The 22059-nt window shown below is 44.0% G+C and overlaps 1 protein-coding gene across 1 annotated transcript in view; it reads right to left on the bottom strand.

Annotated features, from left to right (window-relative positions):
* Positions 1–2994: 2994 nt before the first annotated feature.
* DTD1 (D-aminoacyl-tRNA deacylase 1) overlaps positions 2995–22059 on the bottom strand; it is a 171223-nt gene continuing 152158 nt past the window's right edge. The window contains exons 5-6 of the mRNA XM_040429685.1: positions 8692–8866; positions 2995–5820 (exon numbers count right to left, since the gene is read on the bottom strand). Of these exons, the coding sequence (XP_040285619.1) occupies positions 8711–8866 (156 nt within the window). The 3' untranslated portion in view covers positions 2995–5820; positions 8692–8710. The remainder of the gene's footprint in view (positions 5821–8691; positions 8867–22059) is intronic.

Below are 22059 nucleotides of genomic sequence, written 5' to 3'. Positions count from 1 at the left end.
AGGTTTTAATACTTTTTCATCATGTTCTAGGGAGCTCACGTTTTTTTCTATATCGGTAACTCTATGGCCTCTTTCAGACGGGCGTTGCGGGAAAAGGTGCGGGAGCGTTGCGGGAACATGCACGATTTTTCCGCGCGAGTGCAAAACATTGTAATGCGTTTTGCACTCGCGTGAGAAAAATCGCGCATGTTTGGTACCCAAACCCAAACTTCTTCACAGAAGTTCGGGCTTGGAATCGGTGTTCTGTAGATTGTATTATTTTCCCTTATAACATTGTTATAAGGGAAAATAATAGCATTCTGAATACAGAATGCATAGTAAAATAGCGCTGGAGGGGTTAAAAAAAATAAAAAAAGAATTTAACTCACCTTAATCCACTTGATCCACTTGAGTTAAATAATATATTATTTTTTTTTAACCCCTCAAGCGCTATTTTACTATGCATTCAGAATGCTATTATTTTCCCTTATAACCATGTTATAAGGGAAAATAATAATGATTGGGTCTCCATCCCGATCGTCTCCTAGCAACCGTGCATGAAAATCGCACCGTTATCCGCACTTGCTTGCGGATGCTTGCGATTTTCACGCAACCCCATTCATTTCTATGGGGCCTGCGTTATGTGAAAAACGCACGAAATAGAGCATGCTGCGATTTTCATGCAACGCACAAGTGATGCGTGAAAATAACACCGCTCATGTGAACAGCCCCACAGAAATGAATGGGTCGGGATTCAGTGTGGGTGCAATGCGTTCAACTCACGCATCGCATCCGCGCGGAATACTCGCCCCTGTGAAAGGGGCCTATCTCTTATCTTTGTTAGATCGTCTATTATAATGGATACATCTGTATGGACAGTCCCCAGTTGCAGTGCGACATCTTGTATCACCCTTCCATTATTTTTAACTGTTACTAAAATCTCATCTAATGGAGAAAGCTCCCCCATTGAAATATCCATTTCATCTGCCCTCTCCCCTTCTTTATTCTGAAGGTAATCGTCTGGTGCCTCCTCCGTTCTAGATTCAGGGGTGTTATTTTTCATATTTATGTCCTGCCTTCCCTTTTGTATAGCTCTAGTGTTTACATTTGCTAATTTTAGAAATTGCTAAATTTTAGCAGACTCTACTAGTCTATGTCCTGGTTTGGACGTTAACAGATCTGTTGATCGCCTGTTTTGCTTGGGGGCCATGCTTCCCCCTTTTTTTTTCTTTTCTCTTTTTCCTGCTCCTCTCTCCTCCCCCTCCTCTTTTCTTTCCAATATCCTCCTTATTTAATTCATGATAGTTCTTACTCTTTTTAAAAAAAGAAAATCCAGCTTCAAGTCCTGAGTACAGCGGATGGTATTTATCAGGTTAGAGGAAGTTAGAGAAGTGTTCTGACTTCAACAGATGGCAGTTATCATATAAAGAAAATTGAGGGGGTAATCCGAATGTGGCAGATGGGGATTATCATGTGAAGGAAACATAACTGGCAGCATAATTGGGGACATTTTTAATACAGGGGACAGTATAAGGGCCATTACTGGTGGCACTGGGGACTTTTAACACTGAGGCCCTATAGGGGGCATTACCAGGGCATTTTTTAATGAGGACACTATATGGGCATTACTGGATGCACTGGGGGGGGGGGGGGGGGGGAGATTTTAATCCTGGGGCCCTATAGCGGGATTTTTTTGTACATGGGCATTACTACTAGGGGCACTATAGGTGACATTTACGGGGCACTATAGTGGCATTTTTACCTGGGGTAAAATAGGGGAAATTAATGCTGGAGGCACTGTAGGAGCATTTGTATTACAGGGACATAATAAATAGGGGACAATATCTTTGGGGACACTATACAGGCATTACTAATGGGAGCACAATATATGGTTTTATTATTATTACTGGGGGAATTTTAGCAGACATTATTATTACTGGGGGAGGGCACTCTGGGGGCATTATAATTGCTGGAGGTACCATAGGGGCACTATGTCTACTGGGGTCACAATTTTTTCAGCAGGGGCATTGGGGAGCAGAGTGGGCACAGGGCTGGGAGGGACAGCAGGATGACGCTGTTGGGAAACGAGGGTGGGGAGGTTGTGTTGAAAAGGTGGGGAGGCTTATAGAAAAATTAAGAAATCTAACATGTTTTTAACAAACTCTGCAGAGCCTAGATACGGCTGAAATAATCTGTCATGGCGGTCTGGGTCAAACAAAGAAGAGGAAAGAGAACGTCTTCATGACAGAAGATGTCAATGGATGGGAGAGGTATGTGCTGCTGTAGTCTCTTATATGTTTCCTAGTTCTGGCAGGAAGTATGCTGTATATAGAGCTGGCTCACTACTGTCTCATCTTCTCCTCCAAGTATTTTTTTCAAATTATAATTATATGTATTTAAAGTTGGCGACTAAAAATTTAATTTGGCGACTAAATTTATCAGTTCAGTAGCCAATGGCTCCTAGGTATTTTTAGTCTGGAGCACTTGCCCCATGTTGTAAGTGGGTCCAAACTGACATAAGGTTGGGCCAAAATTAGTAGGTGGGGCTAGCAATACCATACTGCGGCACAAAATACTGCCCCAGTAGCACCAAATACCTTAGTGCAACACAATAAACTGCTTAAGGTGTATCAAAAACCATTGTGCAGCATAAAATAATGACCCAGCAGCACAAAATACCTCTTTATAAGCTGCTCCTCTGTGGTGGCCAGCGCCATCTGCCTCATTCTCTCCTCCTTGCGCCCTTTCCCTCAGAATGGTATTTTAGTTTAATTCGGGAATCAGGAGGGCAGCTTTGGTTACTTACCTGGCTTGCGGCCATGAGGGCTCAGGCGGCCCTCTGGGCACCAGCCTACCAGGAAATTTCCCTATAGAGTCTAGGGCCAATCAGCCCCTGGCAGACTCCCTGGGTTCCAAGGCAAACTTTGATCACTGTATGGCTAAATAGCATTTTCTTATTAAAAATGTCCAAGCTAGACATACTCCCATAAAGACTAAGCAAAGCCATCACTCAAAATGTAACACATTTTATTACACAGTCCGCTGCATACAAGCTTTAGCTGCACAAATACACACACATTGTAAAGCAGAAGTCCATTATGAAATTAAACACACAACACAACTCTTGTCCTCATGATATTGCAGTCTACATCACCCTGGAAAAAGATCTAATTTAATTGTAGGTTAAACATCGAACGTAGAAGTATTCTAGCACTCATCATTTGGGTTGTAACCTATCACGTATTCTCTATTAATAAATCCTAGCTTAGTAGATATTTAACTGCATTCAGCAATGGAAGTATCGATACAGTCAAATAATAAGGTGAATCACAATACTATAATCTGCAGGCAATAAAGATTTCATGATTGGTAGAAAGAAAGCAAGATTAAGCTCTTGAATTGTAGGAAACTAGGTAAGATTTTAGAAGCAGGAGCTAAAGTAAATCCTCATTGCACCTTTTAGAAATTTTCCATTACTCCAAACTGATAGTAATGGTAGAAGGAACATGACAACATTCACCCATTAATACAAATGAATTGTAAACTGTGATCTCAGTTGGGCACTCAGTGTACATTAGATAGCAAAAGGCAAGTTAAAGGGGTTTCCTTTTTTTTGTGTGGTTCCTGTGAAGGAATCCAAACTTACCTGCTCCTCACCTCTCTGTTCTAACTCTGTGACTCCCAGTCCACATCTATTGATTTTCATATGGAAGGGGGAAAATGCGGCACTGCAGCCACAGGAGAGGTGATGTGTCCCCAAGCTGCATGTGACCCACCAGTGACGCTCTGCTTGGGGACACGTCATCGCTGAGGCCATTCATTAGTCGCAACGGAAGATGCGCCCTTCCATGCGGAAGTTGAGAGATAGGGGAACAGAAGTCCAGTGAAGACAGCCCAGATATGTATGGATTTCTTCCCAGATACCACTGCCTCGGGGGGTTTAAAAAAAAAAACACTATCAACCCCTTTAAGTGACTTTAAGCCATTATTCAAAGAAGCACTCCAGGAAAAATCAATCCATTTGTAACTGACAAATAGATTTGCAGTTAACTATCTTACCGTAGCTGTTTTGTTTTTTAAATGATCTATTCCTTTAGTTATGTCCCATAAATGATGTTTCTCTATGCCAGCTTATGTCATGTACACTCATTGACAAATTAGATATCACACCCAGATAGAAATGTCGGATTGCTGCAGAACTCAGCAGATATGTAAATGATTACAGGCGCCGTCTGATTAGACACTGGGTCTGAACTTTCCATCCTCTCCGCTGCTGGACTCCTCCTCTGTCTGTGAAGCCACCAGCACCTTCACTTCCGGAAGGAGTGAAGTCACGGTGGCTTTAGCAGAGGAGTGTAGTTGATGGGGAGATGGAAGGTCAGTAAGTATTCTCTTATCCCCCCACAGCGCTCTCTCCCTTCTGCAGAGGCTACACTGCCACCCATGAATGCCTACATACTGGCCACAGCACATTAGCAATATCATGCATTCCTAGGGGAATGCATAATTTTGCTGAAACACACTAACATCAATGTCTGTTTTTACACCATATATAATGCTGGACCACCGATGAGTAAGAGACCCACAATATAGGCACCATTACACTTGACTATCTAACCTTTTCAATCAAAAGACAGGGTGGGGTGTACTGAGCACCAAGGGACATAGCAGTAATGGTGTAGTGGTGCTCCAAGAGCTATGCTGGTCCCTCGGTGCTCAAACCACATCATTTGCATATATATAAAAGTCCATATATCTCCACACCAGTGCAAGCAAAAAAAAAGGTATTGTTTTAATCAACATGATCAACCCTACCAGGCAATACACATTGTTTAATAGGGTTGATCATGCTGACAGAGGCATAGGTTACAGCCATTTCAACACAGGGTGCTTAAAAGGATTGTCCACTTAGGATATCACCAAGCTATACCGTACGCTGTACTGGAGCACAAAGATGTCACAGTGTGCAGTCTCGGGCTTAGGAACCACCTCTATTAGTCAAAATTGAAAGCGCCTGCAAAGACTGGAAGACTTGGTGCAACCATGTATGACATGGTAGTCCATTGACTCAAATGGATGCTGTGTAAGACCCCGTTCAGACGAGCAAGTGTCACGCTGCAGACTCGCAGCGCAGCTCCCGTCCTGAACTTACAGCACTGCCGGGGTTGCATAGCATTATATTGACTTATGATGCTATGTAACCTTTAGAGGTCTGGAGTGTATTGGATAACAGGGACAGCATTATGTCAGTGTTATCCAATACATTCCAGAACTGTAAGGGTTACATAGCATCATAAATCAATACAATGCTATGCGACCCAGGCAATGCTGTAAGTTAAGGACTGGTGCTGCGCTGCGAGTCCGCAACATGACACTCGCTCATCTGAAAGGGGACTAATGTTACACTTCCACTGCAGAAAGTGTGGACATGCTAGTTTATAGCTGATCAATGGCAGGTTCCAGCAATCAACTGTTATTGCAGTTGGCCCCAGCAGCAATCAGCGGTTATCACTTCCCACAGTCAGCCCGACACTGGAGCATGCTGTCCACTGAGCTGCCTCATGAAGGGCAGTTGTCCTTAGCTGAGTGAAATACCTACAATACATATGTCTGTAAGTGAATCAAAGAAGGGCCACTGCAAATTTTAGAGGACACACTATAGCTGAACATGACTGGCAATAACACACCTAAAAGACTGCAACAGACATAAGAAATTTCTATATGTACAGTCTCTGTAAAGACAGCAAGCACAAACAACAAGTATTGCATATACTGTGCTGTATTCCATAAGAGCACCAATGCTCTGGTTCCTAAGGAAATATTCTCCAGGTTGTTGGACTCCTGCAAAAGAAACACAAATATATTGAAAATACAAAAATAGTTATTAAAACATCTTTAGAGACAAAAATAAATATTTAGTCTGGATGATCATTTATCTAAATTCTGCCAATAAGAAAGTGCAAGGCCCACTGGAACTTTATTTTCATACTTTGAAAAAACTTAAATCAGTTTGTTTATGCCCTTATTTATCAGAATGTTCTGCATCTTGCCACAAATAGGAACTTTTACATTAGGGATCTTTTATTGCTATAGGAAGGTGAGCATGAATGATGGTGCATTAAGCAGAGGATCAAAGCACACAGATGAAATACAGAATGCACCATGACTGATACCTGCAGAATGTAAGTCCCTGATATAATAAAAGGTACCTGTAGGAATTCTGCTAGCTAATGCCCTCTGAATACTACTAAGTGTATTGTTCTTTTACAAACCGGATTCCAAAAAAGTTGGGACACTAAACAAATTGTGAATAAAAACTGAATGCAATGATGTGGAGATGGCAAATGTCAATATTTTATTTGTAATAGAACGTAGATGACAGATCAAATGTTTAATCCGAGTAAATGTATCATTTTAAAGGAAAAATAAGTTGATTCAAAATTTCACGGTGTCAACAAATCACCAAAAAGTTGGGACAAGTAGCAATAAGAGGCTGGAAAAAGTAAATTTGAGCATAACGAAGAGCTGGAAGACCAATTAACACTAATTAGGTCAATTGGCAACATGATTTGGTATAAAAAGAGCTTCTCAGAGTGGCAGTGTCTCTCAGAAGCCAAGATGGGTAGAGGATCACCAATTCCCACAATGTTGCACAGAAAGATAGTGGAGCAATATCAGAAAGGTGTTACCCAGCGAAAAATTGCAAAGACTTTGCATCTATCATCATCAACTGTGCATAACATCATCCGAAGATGAATCTGGAACAATCTCTGTGCGTAAGGGTCAAGGCCGTAAAACCATACTGGATGTTCCCGTGATCTCCGGGCCCTTAAACGACACTGCACCACAAACAGGAATGCTACTGTAAAGGAAATCACAGAATGGGCTCAGGAATACTTCCAGAAACCATTGTCAGTGAACACAATCCACCGTGCCATCCGCCATTGCCAGCTGAAACTCTACAGTGCAAAGAAGAAGCCATTTCTAAGCAAGATCCACAAGCTCAGGCGTTTTCACTGGGCCAGGGATCATTTAAAATGGAGTGTGGCAAAATGGAAGACTGTTCTGTGGTCAGACGAGTCACGATTCGAAGTTCTTTTTGGAAATCTGGGACGTCATGTCATCCGGACCAAAGAGGACAAGGACAGCCCAAGTTGTTATCATCGCTCAGTTCAGAAGCCTGCATCTCTGATGGTATGGGGTTGCATGAGTGCGTGTGGCATGGGCAGCTTGCATGTCTGGAAAGGCACCATCAATGCAGAAAAATATATTCAGGTTCTAGAACAACATATGCTCCCATCCAGACGTCATCTCTTTCAGGGAAGACCCTGCATTTTTCAACAAGATAATGCCAGACCACATTCTGCATCAATCACAACATCATGGCTGCGTAGGAGAAGGATCCGGGTACTGAAATGGCCAGTCTGCAGTCCAGATCTTTCACCTATAGAGAACATTTGGCGCATCATAAAGAGGAAGGTGCAACAAAGAAGGCCCAAGACGATTGAACAGTTAGAGGCCTGTATTAGACAAGAATGGGAGAGCATTCCTATTTCTAAACTTGAGAAACTGGTCTCCTCGGTCCCCAGACGTCTGTTGAGTGTTGTAAGAAGAAGGGGAGATGCCACACAGTGGTGAAAATGGCCTTGTCCCAACTTTTTGGGGATTTGTTGACACCATGAAATTCTGATTCAACATATTTTTCCCTTAAAATGGTACATTTTCTCACTTTTGGCACCTCCACATCATTGCATTCAGTTTTTATTCACGATTTGTATAGTGTCCCAACTTTTTTGGAATCCGGTTTGTACATAGCACAATCATAGTACTGGATATTTTAAAGGGCATCTGTCAGCAGATTTGTACCTATGAAACTGGCTGACCTGTTACATGTGCACTTGGCAGCTGAAGACATCTGTGTTGGTCCCATGTTCTTATGTGCCCACATTGCTGAGAAGTATAAAGTTTTAATATATGCAAATGAGCCTCTAGGACCAATGAGGGCATTACCGTTACACCTAGAGGCTCTGCTCTCTCTGCAACTGCCGCATACTCTGCACTTTGATTGACAGAGCCAGGCAGTGTGAACGATTGAAGTGTAGAGGGTGTGGCAGTTGCAGTGAGAGCTGAGCCTCTTGGAGTAACAGCAATGCCCTCATTGCTCCTAGAGGCTCATTTGCATATATTAAAACGTAATTCTTCTCAAACATTTGGGCACATATGAACATGGGACCAACACAGATGGCTTCAGCTGCCAAGCCTATATGTAACAGGTCAGCCAGTTTCATAGGTACAGATCTGTTGACAGACGCCCTTTGAAATATACAATATATTATGAACTGTGTTCCGTTGTGCACCATTTTGCCTTAATTCATGTTTCCTACAGCACTACGGATAATATGCCCTACTGTGCTTTTTCCCTCATTTTCATGGGTATGCACACTATATCACCCTCCATAAGAGATGCTGTTGATCACTGTCTTTCCTGTCTTATTACATTATTGTGACCTCCATTTCTCATCACCTTCATCATTCATTGTTTCCAAAGGGAAAACCACTTCTGTGGATATGTATTTTTTTACCTACATTTTTTTTTTTATTAATACATAGTTAAACTATTCATACACAAAAGATCCAAAAATGCTCCAAAACATTGGTTGTAATGAAATACAATACATCCAGGTGTCAGTAGAAATCTGGTAAGCATTTTACCTGATGTTTCCAGTGTATTCTACGGCTCCCTTTCAGAGGACACATCGCCCTCTGCTCCACTGCTTGCACTGGGATCATCCTTACTCCGAGGAACACTCTTCTCTCGGCTGGACTCTGAGGGTCCTTTGGTTCTTGTCTTTTCTTTTCTTTGTTGCTGTTTTTCAAGCTTTGCAAGCTGTTCAGAAGTTAACGGAAAGATGTAAAATGAAGACAGAGTAAAAACTACTGTTTGTACCTAGTCACAGGCCACTAACCCTGGCTGAGAGACCCACAAAGATATCCTTGCGACCTGAAAAGTTTTTTCCCAAGTCAAGGAGCCAAAAATTAAAAGTAACATCACTGACAAACTTTGGCTATTGCTCTTACTAGTATATAGTAATTTTCACATTTTAAAGGGGTTCCCCAGAATTTAAGAAGTGGACATAAAAGCTATACAACCCCCAGAAGAAAAGCAGATCGGCAGGGGTCCAACACTGTGCACCCCCTTTAATTTGAATGGGGGCTGAATTGCAGTACCCAGCCATGGCCACAACCCAGTGGATGGAGCCTTCAGTCTACTGTACAGTAGAATTTCCTGTGTCAGTGGCTGCCCAAAATAGGTGATTGTGGGGTGCTGGTTGCATGTCGTAGTTTTATTCTGGCCGCCTCTTGGCATGTTTACCGTGCTGCCGCCGGAACTCTGGCCCGCCCCCATTATAGTCAATAGGGCCGGAGCGGACCTCCGGCGGAACACGTGCACTAACGACAGCACGGATCTGGCAGGCTGTTCACCCGCCAGAACAGCCTGCCGGAGAGGGCTGCAGCTAGTGTGAAGGTAGCCAAATTTAGATTCTGGAAAGTGTCAGGTTGACACATGGCACCCTACAGTAAACTGATGTATGAATTTTTTTTTCTGGTAACTAACTATGAGATATTACAAAGGATGATGTACAAGGTCAGAAGAAGGTAAGTAAAGAAATGTATTTATATTAAGGATCAGGGAGATCATGTCAAATTAATCTTATATGATTTTTTTGATTGGGTGACTAAAATAATAGATGGCGGAGGTGCAGTAGACATCGCTTATCTAGACTTTAGTAAGGCTCTTGATACTGTCCCACATAGAAGGCTTATCAATAAACTGCAGTCTTTGTGCTTGGACTCCCATATTGTTGAATGGATTAGGCAGTGGCTGCGGGACAGGCAACAGAGGGTTGTAGTCAATGGAGTATATTCAGACCATGGTCTTGTTACCAGTGGGGTACCTCAGGGATCTGTTCTGGGACCCATATTGTTTAATATCTTTATCAGCGAAATTGCAGAAGGCCTCGATGGTAAGGTGTGTCTTTTTGCTGATGACACAAAGATTTGTAACAGGGTTGATGTTCCTGGAGGGATACACCAAATGGAAAAGGATTTAGGAAAACTAGAGGAATGGTCAAAAATGTGGCAACTAAAATTGAATGTTGATAAGTGCAAGATAATGCACCTGGGGCGTAAAAACCCAAGAGCAGAATATACAATCAGTGATACAGTCCTAACCTCAGTATCTGAGGAAAGGGATTTAAGGGTCATTATTTCAGAAGACTTAAAGGTAGGCAGACAATGTCATAGAGCAGCAGGAAATGCTAGCAGAATGCTTGGGTGTATAGGGAGAGGCATTACCAGTAGAAAGAGGGAGGTGCTCATGTCGCTCTACAGAGCACTAGTGAGACCTCATTTGGAGTATATTGCTCAGTACTGGAGACCATATCTCCAGAAAGAAATTGATACTTTGGAGAGAGTTCAGAAAAGAGCTACTAAACTGGTACATGGATTGCAGGATGAAACTTACCAGGAAAGATTAAAGGGAACCTGTCACCGGGATTTTGTGTATAGAGCTGAGGACATGGGTTGCTAGATGGCCGCTAGCACATCCGCAATACCCAGTCCCCATAGCTCTGTGTGCTTTTATTGTGTAAAAAAACTATTTGATACATATGCAAATTAACCTGAGATGAGTCCTGTCCCTGACTCATCTCACATACAGGACTCATCTCAGGTTAATTTGCATATGCATCAAATCAGTTTTTTTACAGAATAAAAGCACACAGAGCTATGGGGACTGGGTATTGCGGATGTGCTAGCAGCCATCTAGCAACCCATGTCCTCAGCTCTATACATTAAATCCCGGTGACAGGTTACCTTTAACCACCTCAGCCCCCAGTGCTTAAACACCCTGAAAGACCAGGCCACTTTTTACACTTCTGACCTACACTACTTTCACCGTTTATTGCTCGGTCATGCAACTTACCACCCAAATGAATTTTACCTCCTTTTCTTCTCACTAATAGAGCTTTCATTTGGTGGTATTTCATTGCTGCTGACATTTTTACTTTTTTTGTTATTAATCGAAATTTAACGATTTTTTTGCAAAAAAATGACATTTTTCACTTTCAGTTGTAAAATTTTGCAAAAAAAACGACATCCATATATAAATTTTGCTCTAAATTTATTGTTCTACATGTCTGATAAAAAAAAAATGTTTGGGTAAAAAAAAAATGGTTTGGGTAAAAGTTATAGCGTTTACAAACTATGGTACAAAAATGTGAATTTCCGCTTTTTGAAGCAGCTCTGACTTTCTGAGCACCTTTAATGTTTCCTGAGGTTCTACAATGCCCAGACAGTACAAACACCCCACAAATGACCCCATTTCGGAAAGTACACACCCTAAGGTATTCGCTGATGGGCATAGTGAGTTCATAGAACTTTTTATTTTTTGTCACAAGTTAGCGGAAAATGATGATTTTTTTTTTTTTTTTTCTTACAAAGTCTCATATTCCACTAACTTGTGACAAAAAATAAAAACTTCTATGAACTCACTATGCCCATCACGAAATACCTTGGGGTCTCTTCTTTCCAAAATGGGGTCACTTGTGGGGTGGTTATACTGCCCTGGCATTCTAGGGGCCCAAATGTGTGGTAAGGAGTTTGAAATTAAATTCTGTAAAAAATGACCTGTGAAATCCGAAAGGTGCTCTTTGGAATATGGGCCCCTTTGCCCACCTAGGCTGCAAAAAAGTGTCACACATCTGGTATCTCCGTACTCAGGAGAAGGTGGGGAATGTGTTTTGGGGTGTCATTTTATATATACCCATGCTGGGTGAGATAAATATCTTGGTCAAATGCCAACTTTGTATAAAAAAATGGGAAAAGTTGTCTTTTGCCAAGATATTTCTCTCACCCAGCATGGGTATATGTAAAATGACACCCCAAAACACATTCCCCAACTTCTCCTGAGTACGGAGATACCAGATGTGTGACACTTTTTTGCAGCCTAGGTGGGCAAAGGGGCCCATATTCCAAAGAGCACCTTTCGGATTTCACAGGTCATTTTTTACAGAATTTGATTTCAAACTCCTTACCACACATTTGGGCCCCTAGAATGCCAGGGCAGTATAACTACCCCACAAGTGACCCCATTTTGGAAAGAAGAGACCCCAAGGTATTCGCTGATGGGCATAGTGAGTTCATGGAAGTTTTTATTTTTTGTCACAAGTTAGTGGAATATGAGACTTTGTATGGAAAAAAAAAAAAAAAAAATCTGCATTTTCCACTAACTTGTGACAAAAAATAAAAAATTCTAGGAACTCGCCATGCCCCTCACGGAATACCTTGGGGTGTCTTCTTTCCAAAATGGGGTCACTTGTGGGGTAGTTATACTGCCCTGGCATTTTCCAGGGGCCCTAATGTGTGGTAAGTAGGTAAATGACCTGTGAAATCCTAAAGGTGCTCTTTGGAATATGGGCCCCTTTGCCCACTTAGGCTGCAAAAAAGTGTCACACATGTGGTATCGCCGTATTCAGGAGAAGGTGGGGAATGTGTTTTGGGGTGTCATTTTACATATACCCTTGCTGGGTGAGAGAAATATCTTGACAAAAGACAACTTTTCCCATTTTTTTATACAAAGTTGGCATTTGACCAAGATATTTATCTCACCCAGCATGGGTATATGTAAAATGACACCCCAAAACACATTCCCCAACTTCTCCTGAGTACGGCGATACCAGATGTGTGACACTTTTTTGCAGCCTAGATGCGCAAAGGTGCCCAAATTCCTTTTAGGAGGGCATTTTTAGACATTTGGATACCAGACTTCTTCTCACGCTTTGGGGCCCCTAGAATGCCAGGGCAGTATAAATACCCCACATGTGACCCCATTTTGGAAAGAAGACACCCCAAGGTATTCAATGAGGGGCATGGCGAGTTCATAGAATTTTTTTTTTTTTGGCAGTTAGCGGAAATTTATATTTTTAATTTTTTTCTCACAAAGTCTCCCGTTCCGCTAACTTGGGACAAAAATTTCAATCTTTCATGGACTCAATATGCCCCTCACGGAATACCTGGGGGTGTCTTCTTTCCGAAATGGGGTCACATGTGGGGTATTTATACTGCCCTGGCATTCTAGGGGCCCTAAAGCGTGAGAAAAAGTCTGGAATATAAATGTCTAAAAAATTTTACGCATTTGGATTCCGTGAGGGGTATGGGGAGTTCATGTGAGATTTTATTTTTTGACACAAGTTAGTGGAATATGAGACTTTGTAAGAAAAAAAAAAATAATTCCGCTAACTTGGGCCAAAAAAATGTCTGAATGGAGCCTTACAGAGGGGTGATCAATGACAGGGGGGGTGATCAATGACAGGGGGGTGATCAATGACAGGGGGGTGATCAATGACAGGGGGGTGATCAGGGAGTCTATATGGGGTGATCACCACAGTCATTGATCACGCCCCTGTAAGGCTTCATTCAGACGTCCGGATGCGTTTTGCGGATCCGATCCATCTATCAGTGGATCCGTAAAAATCATGCGGACGTCTGAATGGAGCTTTACAGGGGGGTAATCAATGACAGGGGGGTAATCAATGACAGGGGGGTGATCAGGGAGTCTATATGGGGTGATCACCACAGTCATTGATCACGCCCCTGTAAGGCTTCATTCAGACATCCGGATGCGTTTTGCGGATCCGATCCATCTATCAGTGCATCCGTAAAAATCATGCGGACATCTGAATGGAGCTTTACAGGGGGGTAATCAATGACAGGGGGGTGATCAGGGAGTCTATATGGGGTGATCACCACAGTCATTGATTATGCCCCTGTAAGGCTTCATTCAGACGTCCGGATGCGTTTTGCGGATCCGATCCATCTATCAGTGCATCCGTAAAAATCATGCGGACATCTGAATGGAGCTTTACAGGGGGGTAATCAATGACAGGGGGGTAATCAATGACAGGGGGGTGATCAGGGAGTCTATATGGGGTGATCACCACAGTCATTGATCACGCCCCTGTAAGGCTTCATTCAGACGTCTGGATGCGTTTTGCGGATCCGATCCATCTATCAGTGCATCCGTAAAAATCATGCGGACATCTGAATGGAGCTTTACAGGGGGGTAATCAATGACAGGGGGGTGATCAGGGAGTCTATATGGGGTGATCACCACAGTCATTGATCATGCCCCTGTAAGGCTTCATTCAGACGTCCGGATGCGTTTTGCGGATCCGATCCATCTATCAGTGGATCCGTAAAAATCATGCGGACGTCTGAATGGAGCTTTACAGGGGGGTAATCAATGACAGGGGGGTAATCAATGACAGGGGGGTGATCAGGGAGTCTATATGGGGTGATCACCACAGTCATTGATCACGCCCCTGTAAGGCTTCATTCAGACGTCCGGATGCGTTTTGCGGATCCGATCCATCTATCAGTGGATCCGTAAAAATCATGCGGACGTCTGAATGGAGCTTTACAGGGGGGTGATCAATGACAGGGGGGTGATCAATGACAGGGGGGAAATCAATGACAGGGGGGTGATCAGGGAGTCTATATGGGGTGATCAGGGGCTAATAAGGGGTTAATAAGTGACGGGGGGGGGGTGTAGTGTAGTGTAGTGGTGCTTGGTGCTACTTTACTGAGCTACCTGTGTCCTCTGGTGGTCGATCCAAACAAAGGGGACCACCAGAGGACCAGGTAGCAGGTATATTAGACGCTGTTATCAAAACAGCGTTTAATATACCTGTTAGGGGTTAAAAAAAACACATCTCCAGCCTGCCAGCGAACGATCGCCGCTGGCAGGCTGGAGATCAACTCTCTTACCTTCCGTTCCTGTGAGCGCGCGCGCCCGTGTGCGCGCGTTCACAGGAAATCTCGCGTCTCGCGAGATGACGCGTATATGCGTCCAGGCGGAATGAATCAACCACCTCCAGGACGCGTCTGTGCGTACAGCGGTCCGGAGGTGGTTAAAGGACCTTAACATGTATAGCTTGGAAGAAAGACGAGACAGAGGGGATATGATAGAAACTTTGAAATATATAAAGGGAATCAACAAGGTAAAAGAGGAGAGAATATTTAAAAGAAGAAAAACTGCTACAATAGGACATACAAACCGGATTCCAAAAAAGTTGGGACACTATACAAATCGTGAATAAAAACTGAATGCAATGATGTGGAGGTGCCAACTTCTAATATTTTATTCAGAATAGAACATAAATCACGGAACAAAAGTTTAAACTGAGAAAATGTACCATTTTAAGGGAAAAATATGTTGAATCAGAATTTCATGGTGTCAACAAATCCCGAAAAAGTTGGGACAAGGCCATTTTCACCACTGTGTGGCATCTCGCCTTCTTCTTACAACACTCAACAGACGTCTGGGGACCGAGGAGACCAGTTTCTCAAGTTTAGAAATAGGAATGCTCTCCCATTCTTGTCTAATACAGGCCTCTAACTGTTCAATCGTCTTGGGCCTTCTTTGTTGCACCTTCCTCTTTATGATGCGCCAAATGTTCTCTATAGGTGAAAGATCTGGACTGCAGACTGGCCATTTCAGTACCCGGATCCTTCTCCTACGCAGCCATGATGTTGTGATTGATGCAGAATGTGGTCTGGCATTATCTTGTTGAAAAATGCAGGGTCTTCCCTGAAAGAGATGAAGTCTGGATGGGAGCATATGTTGTTCTAGAACCTGAATATATTTTTCTGCATTGATGGTGCCTTTCCAGACATGCAAGCTGCCCATGCCACACGCACTCATGCAACCCCATACCATCAGAGATGCAGGCTTCTGAACTGAGCGTTGATAACAACTTGGGTTGTCCTTGTCCTCTTTGGTCCGGATGACATGGCGTCCCAGATTTCCAAAAAGAACTTCGAATCGTGACTCGTCTGACCACAGAACAGTCTTCCATTTTGCCACACTCCATTTTAAATGATCCCTGGCCCAGTGAAAACGCCTGAGCTTGTGGATCTTGCTTAGAAATGGCTTCTTCTTTGCACTGTAGAGTTTCAGCTGGCAACGGCGGATGGCACGGTGGATTGTGTTCACTGACAATGGTTTCTGGAAGTATTCCTGAGCCCATTCTGTGATTTCCTTTACAGTAGCATTCCTGTTTGTGGTGCAGTGTCGTTTAAGGGCCCGGAGATCACGGGCATCCAGTATGGTTTTACGGCCTTGACCCTTACGCACAGAGATTGTTCCAGATTCTCTGAATCTTCGGATGATGTTATGCACAGTTGATGATGATAGATGCAAAGTCTTTGCAATTTTTCGCTGGGTAACACCTTTCTGATATTGCTCCACTATCTTTCTGCGCAACATTGTGGGAATTAGTGATCCTCTACCCATCTTGGCTTCTGAGAGACACTGCCACTCTGAGAAGCTCTTTTTATACCCAATCATGTTGCCATTTGACCTAATTAGTGTTAATTGGTCTTCCAGCTCTTCGTTATGCTCATATTTACTTTTTCCAGCCTCTTATTGCTACTTGTCCCAACTTTTTGGGGATTTGTTGACATCGTGAAAATTGGAATCAACGTATTTTTCCTTTAAAATTATACATTTACTCGGATTAAACGTTTGATCTGTCATCTACGTTCTATTACAAATAAAATATTGACATTTGCCATCTCCACATCATTGCATTCAGTTTTTATTCACAATTTGTTTAGTGTCCCAACTTTTTTGGAATCCGGTTTGTAGTTTTAAATTAGAGGGGCAAAGGTTTAAAAGTAATATCAGGAAGTATTACTTTACTGAGAGAGTAGTGGATGCATGGAATAGCCTTCCTGCAGAAGTGGTAGCTGCAAATACAGTGGAGGAGTTTAAGCATGCATGGGATAGGCATAAGGCCATCCTTCATATAAGATAGGGCCAGGGGCTATCCATAGTACTCGGTATATTGGGCAGACTAGATGGGCTAAATGGTTCTTATCTGCCGACACATTCTATGTTTCTAATACAGCTGCTATCAGTTACAAAAGAAATACCAAAACCACCTACAGTATCCTCACAAATATTATTTGCTTAAATAATAGGAACCCATAGAAAACTATAGAAAAAAAACAAATATCAGTCTGGTCTTAGGTTTATATAAGGAAGTAACAGAGTTGCTACTGATTTCAAAACCAGCACATGGGTCTGAATCCTTTTGTAAATGCATGTAATAAAAAAATTTAGCATAGCCACCGAATTATTGAATAAAATGTTTCCATATAGCGCCGCCTTTTTTTTTTCTGCTCTTATTTCTTTGTCCTGCTCAGTAAAAAGGCCACACATGCTCAGTTTCATCCTTCAACTGCCTCCTGAGCTGTGATAGGGTGAACATGGACACGCCCCCTGAGCTGCAGCAGAGAAGACACTCCCCTTGAGCTGTCAGCTTGATATAAATCTAACAGAGCAATGAATGGGGAGATCTCTGGATCCATGTGAGGTCCAGGACTGGTTCTAGCTTTGTTAGAAAAAGGGCTGTCGTGTACTATATGATGTCTGATTTTCATTTTTTACATTAATCATGGGATAACTACTTTAAGCTTAAGGTCAACTTATCTGTTACCATACAGTATATAGAACAGTTCTAGTGAAACCAGTGATGATTCCAGAACCCCAGGGTCTTGACATATACCAGAAAGGACAATCCCCCAGACCTATTATATTTGTTACATGTATATTTATTGAAATATGCCTTCATTATTTAATAAAGACTATGTAGAGTACTGTACATTTTAACAGTAACTTTGAATAATATATGTAATATATATAAGTAATGCCATGGATCGAGCGTACATTATGTTTCCTTCTAGTTTAACTGCCAATCAATGTGCTTTTTTTCTCATCATATACTCTTGTACTTTAATCAACTTTTAAAATGCATTTCCGCTTCTCTACTCACACATAATGAAGAGCTGGAATTAAATGTACAGACGCAGTCTGAATATCCCATACAAATGGGAATTTAGTGCCAATGATTGTGCTTCTCCATGTGAAAAATAGATCTTTAACCTGTTCACTGCGCCAACAGCGAACACATAATATGAATACGACAGCAAAAGCAAAGAAAAGTCAAATAGTACTGAGGGGCTCTGTCAGCATAAATCAACCATATTAAACAGTAAACTGGCAGAGTTGATCATGCTATTAAAAGAATACCGTTCTTTGAAACATGCTTTTGTAATGCCTCTGTGCTCTGCCCTTCCTCTTGATTGACTGGACTAGACATCAGTGTATATGATAGCATGCTATGACACAACTCTAGCATGACTTTTACTAATGCATCATATTCCCCATATCTAGTTAAAAGATCTGTTTCTCAGTCTGAAGGCAAGGTTTAAGCTACAGCTGAGTGTCAGAGATATGAGAAGTATAATTACACTGTGAAGCAAGTCTATCAGAGAGCATTTAATGGTGAAACTCAACCTCCAGTGCACTTAAATGGGTTCTCCGGAAATTAAGAAAATAAAAATACTTAAATACGACTTTATTGTACATACAGGTGAAACTCGAAAAATTAGAATATCATGCAAAGTTCATTTATTTCAGTAATGCAACTTAAAAGGTGTAACTAATATATCAGATAGACTCATTACTAGAGTTGAGCGAACACCTGGATGTTCGGGTTCGAGATCCGAACCCGATCCGAACTTCGTCCCGAACCCGAACCCCATTGAAGTCAATGGGGACCCGAACTTTTGGGCACTAAAAAGGCTGTAAAACAGCCCAGGAAAGAGCTAGAGGGCTGCAAAAGGCAGCAACAGGTAGGTAAATCCCCTGCAAACAAATGTGGATAGGGAAATGAATTAAAATAAAAATTAAAAAAAATAAAAATGAACCAATATCAATTGGACAGAGGTCCCATAGCAGAGAATCTGGCTTCACGTCAGCAGAGAATCAGTCTCTTCATGCCATAGCAAAGAATCTGGCTTCATGTCAGCAGAGAATCAGTCTCTTCATGCCATAGCAGAGAATCTGGCTTCATGTCAGCGCAGAATCAGTCTTCATGTCATAGCAGAGAATCAGGCTTCACGTCACCCACCACTGGAACAGGCCACTGTCACACATTTAGGCCCAGGCACCCAGGCAGAGGAGAGAGGTCCCATAACAGAGAATCTGGCCTTATGTCAGCGCAGAATCTGTCTTCATGTCATAGCAGAGAATCAGGCTTCACGTCACCCACCACTGGAACAGGCCACTGTCACACATTTAGGCCCAGGCACCCAGGCAGAGGAGAGAGGTCCCGTAACAGAGAATCTGGCCTTATGTCAGCGCAGAATCTGTATTCATGTCATAGCAGAGAATCAGGCTTCACGTCACCCACCACTGGAACAGGCCACTGTCACACATTTAGGCCCCGGCACCCAGGCAGAGGAGAGAGGTCCCGTAACAGAGAATCTGGCCTTATGTCAGCGCAGAATCTGTCTTCATGTCATAGCAGAGAATCAGGCTTCACGTCACCCACCACTGGAACAGGCCACTGTCACATATTTAGGCCCAGGCAGAGGAGAGAGGTCGCATAACAGAGAATCTGGCTTCATGTCAGCACAGAATCTGTCTTCATGTCATAGCAGAGAATCAGGCTTCACGTCACCCACCACTGGAACAGGCCACTGTCACACATTTAGGCCCAGGCACCCAGGCAGAGGAGAGAGGTCCCGTAACAGAGAATCTGGCCTTATGTCAGCGCAGAATCTGTCTTCATGTCATAGCAGAGAATCAGGCTTCACGTCACCCACCACTGGAACAGGCCACTGTCACATATTTAGGGCCAGGCAGAGGAGAGAGGTCCCGTAACAGAGAATCTGGCCTTATGTCAGCGCAGAATCTGTATTCATGTCATAGCAGAGAATCAGGCTTCACGTCACCCACCACTGGAACAGGCCACTGTCACACATTTAGGCCCAGGCACCCAGGCAGAGGAGAGAGGTCCCGTAACAGAGAATCTGGCCTTATGTCAGCGCAGAATCTGTCTTCATGTCATAGCAGAGAATCAGGCTTCACGTCACCCACCACTGGAACAGGCCACTGTCACACATTTAGGCCCCGGCACCCAGACAGAGGAGAGGTTCATTCAACTTTGGGTTGCCCCGCAATATAATGGTAAAATGAAATTAAAAATAGTATTGAATGAGGAAGTGCCCTGGAGTAGAATAATATATTGTTAAGGGGAGGTAGTTAATATCTAATCTGCACAAGGGATGGACAGGTCCTGTGGGATCCATGCCTGGTTCATTTTTATGAACGTCAGCTTGTCCACATTGGCTGTAGACAGGCGGCTGCGTTTGTCTGTAATGACGCCCCCTGCCGTGCTGAATACACGTTCAGAAAAAACGCTGGCCGCCGGGCAGGCCAGCACCTTCAAGGCATAAAAGGCTAGCTCTGGCCACGTGGACAATTTGGAGACCCAGAAGTTGAATGGGGCCGAACCATCAGTCAGTACGTGGAGGGGTGTGCACAGGTACTGTTCCACCATGTTAGTGAAATGTTGCCTCCTGCTAACACGTTCCGTATCAGGTGGTGGTGCACTTAGCTGTGGCGTGTTGACAAAACTTTTCCACATCTCTGCCATGCTAACCCTGCCCTCAGAGGAGCTGGGCGTGACACAGCTGCGTTGGCGACCTCTTGCTCCTCCTCTGCCTTCGCCTTGGGCTTCCACTGGTTCCCCTGTGACATTTGGGAATGCTCTCAGTAGCGCGTCTACCAACGTGCGCTTGTACTCGCGCATCTTCCTATCACGCTCCAGTGTAGGAAGTAAGGTGGGCACATTGTCTTTGTACCGGGGATCCAGCAGGGTGGCAACCCAGTAGTCCGCACACGTTAAAATGTGGGCAACTCTGCTGTCGTTGCGCAGGCACTGCAGCATGTAGTTGCTCATGTGTGCCAGGCTGCCCAGAGGTAAGGACAAGCTGTCCTCTGTGGGAGGCGTATCGTCATCGTCCTGTGTTTCCCCGCAGCCACGCACCAGTGATGGGCCCGAGCTGCTTTGGGTGCCACCCCGCAGTGAACATGCTTCATCCTCATCCTCCTGCACCTCCTCCTCATCCTCGTCCTCCAGTAGTGGGCCCTGTCTGGCCACATTTGTACCTGGCCTCTGGTGTTGCAAAAAACCTCCCTCTGAGTCACTTCGAAGAGACTGGCCTGAAAGTGCTAAAAATGACCCCTCTTCCTCCTCTTCCTCCTGGGCCACCTCCTCTTCCATCATCGCCCTAAGTGTTTTCTCAAGGAGACATAGAAGTGGTATTGTAACGCTGATAACGGCGTCATCGCCACTGGCCATGTTGGTGGAGTACTCGAAACAGCGCAACAGGGCACACAGGTCTCGCATGGAGGCCCAGTCATTGGTGGTGAAGTGGGTCTGATCCACAGTGCGACTGACCCGTGCGTGCTGCAGCTGAAACTCCACTATGGCCTGCTGCTGCTCGCACAGTCTGTCCAGCATATGCAAGGTGGAGTTCCACCTGGTGGGCACGTCGCATATGAGGCGGTGAGCGGGAAGGCCGAAGTTACGCTGTAGTGCAGACAGGCGAGCAGCGGCAGGGTGTGAACGCCGGAAGCGCGAACAGACGGCCCGCACTTTATGCAGCAGCTCTGACATGTCGGGGTAGTTGCGAATGAACTTCTGCACCACCAAATTCAGCACATGCGCCAGGCAAGGGATGTGCGTCAAACCGGCTAGTCCCAGAGCTGCAACGAGATTTCGCCCATTATCGCACACCACCAGGCCGGGCTTGAGGCTCACCGGCAGCAACCACTCGTCTGTCTGTTGTTTTATACCCCGCCACAACTCCTGTGCGGTGTGGGGCCTGTCCCCCAAACATATGAGTTTCAGAATGGCCTGCTGACGTTTACCCCGTGCTGTGCTGAAGTTGGTGGTGAAGGTGTGTGGCTGACTGTATGAGCAGGTGGAAGAAGAGGAGGAGGAAGCTGAGTAGGAGGAGGAGGAGACAGGAGGCAAAGAATGTTGCCCTGCGATCCTTGGCGGCGGAAGGACGTGCGCCAAACAGCTCTCCGCCTGGGGCCCAGCCGCCACTACATTTACCCAGTGTGCAGTTAGGGAGATATAGCGTCCCTGGCCGTGCTTA

The sequence above is a fragment of the Bufo bufo genome, chromosome 4, assembly GCF_905171765.1.
Source record: "Bufo bufo chromosome 4, aBufBuf1.1, whole genome shotgun sequence".
NCBI classification, from domain to species: domain Eukaryota; kingdom Metazoa; phylum Chordata; class Amphibia; order Anura; family Bufonidae; genus Bufo; species Bufo bufo.
This window is presented reverse-complemented; position numbering and strand designations above follow the sequence as displayed.